The sequence below is a fragment of the Mustela nigripes genome, chromosome 7 (genome assembly GCF_022355385.1).
Source record: "Mustela nigripes isolate SB6536 chromosome 7, MUSNIG.SB6536, whole genome shotgun sequence".
NCBI lineage: Eukaryota > Metazoa > Chordata > Mammalia > Carnivora > Mustelidae > Mustela > Mustela nigripes.
In genome coordinates, this window is record NC_081563.1 from 110045976 (window position 1) to 110054656 (window position 8681).

At 48.9% G+C, this 8681-nt stretch overlaps 1 protein-coding gene across 1 annotated transcript; it reads right to left on the bottom strand.

Moving 5' to 3' along the window:
- Positions 1 to 2690: 2690 nt before the first annotated feature.
- On the bottom strand, positions 2691 to 8053 carry LOC132022678 (prion-like protein doppel). The gene is made up of 2 exons (XM_059407920.1): positions 7988 to 8053; positions 2691 to 5742 (listed from the first exon to the last, which is right to left on the bottom strand). The coding sequence occupies exon 2, from the start codon at positions 5729 to 5731 to the stop codon at positions 5195 to 5197; it is 537 nt and encodes a 178-aa protein (XP_059263903.1). The 5' UTR covers positions 5732 to 5742; positions 7988 to 8053; the 3' UTR covers positions 2691 to 5194.
- Between the last annotated feature and the right edge of the window lie 628 nt (positions 8054 to 8681).

Here is an 8681-nt window from a genome sequence, read left to right on the forward strand (position 1 = left end):
TAAAAAAAAAAAAAAAAGTAAAGAAATCACCACGTTGTGGATGCTGTAACTTCGTCATTTTGTTCTTGAGCACTAAGTAGCCCTGAGTCAAAACACCAGTTAAAACAATTAGAAACCCTATTTATGGATTTGGAAATTCAAGTACAACACAGCTGATATGGGAATTGGCTAACCAGGACCCTACCCTGGACCCTTCCTTCTGCTTAGTCCTTGACACTCACTCCCTTCGATGTTGAAGGTTGTTTCTTTTTTCTTTTTTCTTTCTTTTTTTTATTTGAAGGTTGTTTCTTGAGCCTGGAGGCCTGGGGAAAACACCTCACCCTGTTGAATGCTGATGGCATCTCTGATGAACCCGTGTGTAATTCTCTCTCCCAGGCCCCTGCCCTCTCCCGCCTAACCTCCTCTCCCGCCCCTTCCCTCCATCCCAGGAAACCAGCTGTGTTAGGTCTGACCCTCACTTGTTTCTAGCTTCCTCAAGTTCCTCTCTGGCTTTTTGCCAACTTCCTTCCACTCTTGAAAGCTAAGCCCTCTGGAGTTAAAGCAATATGTATTGTTTAAGAAAGCAGCGCTTTCCCACAAAAAGGTTTCCATTAAAATAAGATCTGGAAATTCCAAGGGCTGTCCAGGTGGGGGTGGAGATAAGAAATTCAGACCAGAGTAGGGGAAGCATCTTGAGGAGGCAGTGACACTTAAGCATTCAAAGACAAGCTCTTTGTGGTGGGGGTGCGGAGGGGGGTGGGGGGTCAGCTCTGGACTGGGTGCAGTCACCAGGGAGGTCCCTTTAAAAGGCGAATGGTCACTACATGGGATATCTTTCCGTCTGAAGCCTCCCACTTGCCAAGGGAGGCCGCCGAGTCTGTTGAGTTGGTTTTGAGAGGTCTGGGATGGGCTTGGAGATGTCCTGAAGACAGAGTACCTTATTCCCATTTTGCTGGCAATGTTATATTTATTCTCATCGTGCAGGTGTCGGTCATTCTCAGGAACATGGGGGATTGGTTCCCTTCCCTTCCACTGGGGAAGCTGGGTGCCCAGCTGTAAGGGGTCTGCTGCCAGCCTGAGTATAGGAGAAGAAGGAGTCATGGGCCGGGTGCGAGGGCATGGTCTCGAGGCAGAATGAGAGACACCCCGCCACTGGCACCCAGCTGGGTCTCCCAGGGGCTCTGCTCGTCAACGGAGCGCTGTCTGAGCTTCCAGCTAGGGCGGCTAGAACTTGTCAGACACCTTAGGGTGTCCCTGACCAGCCATATACAACACATGAAAAAAACATGGTGGGTGGAAATGCAAGACCTGACCAAACCGCAAGGTAGGAAGTAGTTCCGGAGAGTGCCTGACCCCGTGGGCCAGCGCCCCAAGACCATCACTTGTTATTGGGAAGCGTGAGGTAGAGAGTGTAAGTAGTTCAGGACAAGCTCGGGGCATTTGAATCACCGGGACCACAGGATGGGGTTCTAAATGTTGCCAAGCGCATCCTAAGTAAGAAGGGGTGTGAAGGCTCCGGGGAGAGGCTGGCTGGCCGCCGGAGCCCTGAAGGGAAGAGCCGGGGGCTACTTGAACGCTGCACCTGATGCGCCTGCCCTGGGGCTTGCCCTCCTGGAGTGTATGCGCAGTGGAATGCGGGGCATTTACTATGGCTTGATAAAGATGGGTAAAAAGGAGAGGACTGGACCTCACCCCATGCCTCCCTGACCCTTGGGAAGTGCGGAGTTGTGCACCTAACCACCCTCCGAAGCCCCAACATACACTTTCCAGGCTTCTCACCTGGATCTTCTGGGACCCCAAGCCAGGTTTAGGATGGGAATTACTAACAGTTTGGGGATTTTTCAAATGGTCCTGTGGTCAGAAATTACTGGGGAGGATTTCGGTGTGCTGTGTGTAAAGGGGAGAAGGTGTTCGAGCAGCATTTACAGAAGAGGCGGCTTCTTACACTCAAAAGACATAATAAAACCCCTTACAGGTTAGCACCCCCCATGGCAGGCGGGAACGAGCATGGCTCCAGCGATGCGGAAAGGTAATATAGTCCCATCTAGAAAATTTTAAGTTATTTAAATTTAAACCAGTCCACAGAAACAAAAGACACACATTGCAAGGCTGTATATATGTGGATGTTTATTGTTTGCAGTAGTGAAAAACTGAGGCCCCCTGAAGGTGCATCAACAGAAGTGATGAAATCAACCAGGGTCTGTCTGGACTGCAGAGTAGTCATTACACAGCAATCGAAAAGGTCAAGTTTGCTAACCAGCTAGCTGTTGAGCTAGAAAGAGTTTTATGAGGCGGCATTAAGCCACAGAAGCAAATTGCTGAGGGATAATTGTGATATGTACAACAACTATGGTATTTTTAAAAGGAGCAATCAAACTAAACCAACCAACCAACCAACCAACCAACCCTCCCTTATATACCTAAGCACAGTGAAAACGTGGAGATTACAGATCAGGCAGGAAGGAGGAGGTGGGTTGGGGGAGGCAAGAATTAAAACATCATAGAAAAATGGAAAAAAGCATCGAATAAAGTTCTGTAAAATAAAGAGAATATTTGAAATATGAAAGCTGATCTATAGTATCGTTGCTGATATGTACATTTATATATGCAAATGGAGAAGGCCTAGGAGATAAGAGGGCAGATTGAAAACACTGACTTGATCAGATACTGGGTTGCGGTGGGGGGGGGGAGGGGGTGGGGGGGGGGGGGAGGTGGGATGTGGTGTTCTGGATTTCTATTGTAATTTGAATGTCACTTTTACACAACAATTACATTTTTATTTTTTTTAAAGATTTTATTTATTTATTTGACAGACAGAGATCACAAGTAGGCAGAGAGGCAGGCAGAGAGAGAGAGGAGGAAGCAGGCTCCCTCCTGAGCAGAGAGCCCGATGTGGGGCTCGATCCCAGGACCCTGAGACCGTGACCAGAGCCAAAGGCAGAGGCTTTAACCCACTGAGCCACCCAGGCGCCCCAACAATTACATTTTTAAAAGTCAGCACTTGGAGGGGAAAAGAAAGCGGTAGTTGGTGAAGTTATTCATCTTTAAAACGACCGTTTAAATTCAGGCGTCCCTCACAATGTCCTACACATGGCAGGCACGCAACAACCTTGGCTAAAGTGAAAAACCAGACGCGCAAAGCCTTCCCTGGACCTCATCGTTCATAAACAGCAGCAAGGATGTTCAAGCACGTGTTAAAAGCTTCATGAATAAACTTGGCATTTGAATCACCATACACAAATGCCCTTCACTCGCCATTTAAGTCTGGTTTCTGGAAATGTTAATGAGATGAGAAAAGACAGCAATTACAGAACTTGTATTATATCTTGGCCTGTGTTTGCTGAAGAAATGAAGTCATTTGGCTTCTGTGGCTCTGCGTGTCCTTTTGGTTAAACTCAGCAGAGCTGGACTGAAAATTTCAACACCGGCCTACGAGTAAGCCGCTTTTCTTTCTTTTCTTCCTCCCTGTCCTTCCCTCCCTTCCTCCCTTCCTTCCTTCCTTCCTTTCTTTCTTTCTTTCCCCCTGTTTTTCTTGCTATTGTTTAAAAATTAAAAATAAAAAACTGACATGCAAGAAATAGCTTGTACATGGTCTGTACTCTTATCCTGTGCTCTGCTCAAGAATTCATCAGGACTGTAGAAGCGGATGGCACTGATCCTTCAGTCCCCTTGGGTAAGATTGCTATCCTGGGCTGCCCCGCCCCCAAGTCCTCCACTGACTTTCTCTGTTAAAACCTTCCACAAGTATCCTTGAGAAGAACACTGATAGCCATGGAGGCTCAGAACGAGAGGTACCATTATCAAGATTTGTGGTTTAAAATACTTAGGATACACTGTCTGAGAAAGCACATCCCTGCCCCCCTCCGCAGACTCTTTATTTTTTAATTTTTTAAAATTTATTTTTATTTTTTTTAGACTCTCTTTAAAGGAGAATTGATAATAGTCAGTAACTGGTGAATCCAAATATGGTTCAATAATTCCTGGGGGTCCCCAAGAGGGACCCCAAGAGGTCCTCACCCCAGAGGGCCTGTGGGGACATCTTAGAGCATTAGACTCATTATTTGTATTTAAGCCATATTCATATTTTGCACTATATATTTAACTAATAAGAGGTAGATACCAAGGACCACATCTCTTGCTGATGCTAAGAGTGAATTCTTTGCTAGGTCTCCCTAAAGATAGGGTTTCTCTTGAAACTTTTTGGCAAGGAATTATTTTTTTATAGTGACAAGTGGCTCACAGAAATGACCACCCCACCCCCAACAGCTGTTAAAAGAACAGCTGGCGATTGGCCAGCAGACCCATGTAAAGGGAGTAGAGTTCAGGATTCTCCCACACAGGTACAGAAAAAGAGGCACCTAGCGCTAGGGGAATGTTACAAAGCAAATGTGTCATTTAAAAATATTTTCTCAAATCCAGGTGCTATTTCAGAGAGAGGAACAGCAAACACTTATCCTTCTTGTGAAAGAAATCTTTGAGTAGACACATCCCACTGTGGAAATGCTCTGCTCTGGGAATTTAGCCAGGCAAGATCACCTTACACCATGATTTCTGGCCTTTTCTCTCTCTTTACCTCTATGTTCATCTCATCCCTTTACTGTGTCTTAGTTTAATTAGAAGAATTAAATACAACCTGCCTGGAGCAAGGTAGCAGAATCCACAGCCATCAGCTCAGGTGGAAATCTGGGTTTGGGTTGGGTGAGCCCTAAAGGAATCACAGGGCAGCTCTGGGATTGCACCGAGTGGAAGATCTGGGGTTGGACAAACCAGGGTCGCATTCTGGCTCTGCTACTTTCTAGCCTCTTCAACTTTTGGAGCCTCAGTTTCCTTGTCTACACAGTGGGAAGAACCCCTGTCTCTAGGAGGGGTTGGGGATGCGGAGAAGTGTGTGGCCCCGTCCCTGGCACCTTCTCTTCTCTGTTCAGCGAACATTTTTCTACTGCAGAATGCGACATGCCAGACACTCCCTGGGGAGCTGAAGAGGCAGGGACTGCCAGGTCACCCTCGGGAGAGTCCGCAGGGGCTCGGTACACACACATTTACCTGATACAGACAGATTCCCCAGGGAGACTTGCCAGTACGGCTTGAGGGACTGAAGAATCACAGCTCTTGGGTACCTTTGGGGCACGCGGGGTTTGGGGCTTAGAGGAGAACTGAGATACCCCAGCGATGGCTCCCCATCTCATCCCCATGGCCAGCCGGCCGGCCTGCAAGCTTATTTCACAATAAACCAAATGAAAACCAGCAGGCAGAGCAGCACGGGCTGGTCCACGCTGACCCGAAGTCCCGCTCCCCTCTCCAACCAAAAATCACAGTGCTTGATGGAGCAGAGCTCCCTGATCAGCCGCCAAAGGACCCGCTGGTAAAGCTTATTGTCCTGTTTCTCTCGGGACAGCTCCTCCTGGTTCGCCACCTGGGTGGCATTGATGCAGCCGCTCACGAACTTCTCCCTGGTCACGTTGGCCTCTGAGCAGCCATTGTAGTGGATCCCGTCGGGGAACTGCCAGTAGTTGGCCTCGTAGTACCTGTTGCCCTCCGCTCCCAGGTCGACATCCAACTTCCGGCCTTGCTTGATGAAGGCTCCGGGGCGGGTCTCCGCCGTGCGCGCCTCGGTGACCTGCGAGGTACTGGGCACGGCCTTCCGGTTCCACTTGATTCGGTGCTTGATGCCTCTGGCCTTGACTGCTGAGAGCTGGCTGAACAGCAGGACACAGACAATGACCAACCAGCATCCGCCCAGATGCTTCCTCATTGTGCCAGGATCTGCAGGAGCAAAAACCCAGGCGGTTACCTTCCCCGGGGGGGGTGGGGTGGGGTGGGTGGGGTGGGGTGGGGGTATGGGGATGGGGGTGTGGAGGTTGGTGGGGAGGATTCGCGGGCTCCCCTGCCTCCCTCTCCCATGCAGGCAATTTTAAGCAAGGAATGCATCCTTGCACCATTCACATTTTTCCAAAAGCGGAATAGTTTCACCGTGCTCACGTTGCATAGGCTAGGTCAATACCCAGGTTCTTACTTTTGCCTGGAATTACGTGCATTCAGGGTGGAGATCTGATTTTCTCCGATAGATAAGATTCTCCAGCTGGCAATTACAAAGCCTTTGAATATGCATGGTAAAATGAGCGAGTAATGACATAATACATATAGGTTTTCTTTGGTGCACCCAAGTCTTTCCAATCAGAGGATCTCTGGAGGAAAATACGCAGAAGAGTTGAAACCACAGGCTTCTGAGCACAGACTGTATTGTTAATCTTCCCTCTTTATTCTGTAGCTCTAAACTGGCTCTGTCTCTGGCACATTCTGCAGTCCATTCTAAGAAAGTCCCGAAGGGCTTTAGGGTAATGATGGAGAGAGATGGAAACATGGTCAGGAGACCCCTGCCTCCTGTGTCAGGGGTCAAGATGTGCTAGAGAGGTGGCTCCCAGTCTCACCCTAGGGACAGAGTGACCCCACCGTCTCCCTCACCCAGCACTTACTATGATCAGCCACTAACATTGACTGCCTTAATTCTCACACAGGGTGGGTACATTATTATTTCCCTCGGATGAAAGTTGTCCCGGGGTGGTGGTGCCTGGGTGGCTCAGTTGGTTAAGCATCTGTCTTTGCCTTAGGTCATGATCCCAGGGTCCTGGCATAGAATCCCGCATAGGGATGCTAGCTCAGTGAGGATCTGCTTCTCCCTCTGCCCCTCCTCCCTGCTCACTCTCAAAAAATAAATAAAATCTTAAAAAAAAAAAAAAAAAAGGTGTCCTGGGATTCAGAGTGGGGAAGAGATTTGCCCAAGGCTGCACAATAGCGGCTGGCAAATTTGAAACCAGTCTGTCCGACTTGTTCCCATATGCCTACTTGCTATATCCCAAGGCCCTCTGTTCGTCAGGAGGGGATGGTGCCCAAGTTTTTTGCTTTTGACTCTCTGGCCATGAGGGGCAGCACCGACAGGCCCTAAGCTGAGCAAAGAGCAGGCTCCATGAGGAGATGGAATGCTGGGGAGGATTGGAGGGTCTGGGGGAGCACAGAGGCTCCCAGGTCAAGGTGGTGCCTGGGCACTCCAAGGGCTGCTGATGACATCAGAGATATCCCTGCCTTCCCCCAGCCCCCCAGTCTGATTGTTACATCTGTCTCCTGAAATCACAATAGCTATTGTGGAAATATATTTCCCAAGGTCAACTGTTCAGGGCGTTCCGGCACCTGGACCTCGGTCAGCATGGATGAGAAACCCCAGAATCACGGTCAGGCTCTGTCCTAGATGAAGTTCCACTGTGAGCCCATCAGTGCCAGGATTGAAGGGGTTCAAAAGTCAGCTTGCTTAGCCCCTAACACCCCTTCCCTGCAGAATTCCAAAAGTGATAGGTCCACCTCTGTTAATATGTTCAAATGTGGTATGACTCTGGTCCTTATGTAGGAAAAAAAGCAAAACACAACCTCCGTGCATGTCCAGTGACCTCTGGATGTCTGCAAAGCGGCTTCTGGCCGACCTTTCTTTACCTGCAGGCATGGTCTAGTCTCTTGCTCAGGGAGGCCATGAGTGTGTCCGGCAGCACCCTGAGCACCCACCTTACCCTACCACCACCCCTCAGTGACCTCAGACCAGCTTTCGCTAAAGAGATCCAAGCATGAAGCCAATGTTCATTTGTCTCTTAAATAGGGGGCCACCTCTCCATGCCATCAACCCATACTCTTTTAGTAGGGGAAATGTTAAATAAGAATAACAACACAAACTACAGGTGTGTCAAGTTAAAAGAAAAACATAAAAGCATAGTGATCTTGGAAAGTCATCTTCATAGTCAAGGGCTTGAAAGCAAGAAGAAAATCCCAACCAGCTAACCCTAAAGTAGCATTTTATTGCAAGCACCAAAGCCAGTGGTGCAACACCAGGCCCATGTCCCCTGACTCGGGACCCACTCCAGGAGATGTGAGACAGGAAACTGCTGCACGGTTTGCAGTCTGATTAGAAATGAGCGACCCTGACCACAGAAACGGAATCCAGGGCAAACTCAGCCTCCCCACGTACCTTGGGCTCTCTCTGGAAGCTTGCCTCTGGAGCTTCAGCAGCACTGTCCGCCAGCACTGCCCTCCCACCTATGTAGGAGCTGCGGGGGAGGGGGCTTTCCTGCTGCTCTCCAAATAGGGCATCCCTCCTCGCTGGGCAGGACCAATCACGGGTTCCCAGACACTCCTCTGCCTTGAGGAGAGACCTCATCCCTCTCCACAAATAAACACTGTGTGGAGATCTTGACGAAGTTCAGAGTTGCCTTTGATTTCACTTTTTTTTTTTCTTTTATGTATGGACGTGTGCATTTACTTATTTACTTCCTACTGACCAGTTTATCAAAAAGGACATGGCAAAGGAAACAAAGGAACAGCCAGATGAAGAAGTACATTAGGGGAAGGTCTGGAGGGTTCCAGCTGCAGGAGTGCTCAGGGACTCTGGGGGCACAACCTGCCCCATTGCTCATGAGTTCAACAGCCTAGAAGCTCTCCAGACCCCTCTGTTGCCAGTAACTGGGGACAAGGACCAAATACTCTAACCAAAGATACTCCTATCACCCCTAACACTCAGGAATTTGCAAGGTTTTAGAAGCTGGGTGCCAGACACTGGGGACATTATTATACCACAATGTCACAGCTGGACAGATGGATGGAGGCATCTGTCCAGAGTCTGGTTAAGTCTGTTTTTAAAACTGGTGTTTTGAGAAGTGCCTTGT

Coding starts and splice junctions, on each gene's coding strand:
- LOC132022678 (XM_059407920.1), bottom strand. CDS start 5,731: ATGAGGAAGCATCTGGGCGGATGCTGGTTGGTCATTGTCTGTGTCCTG.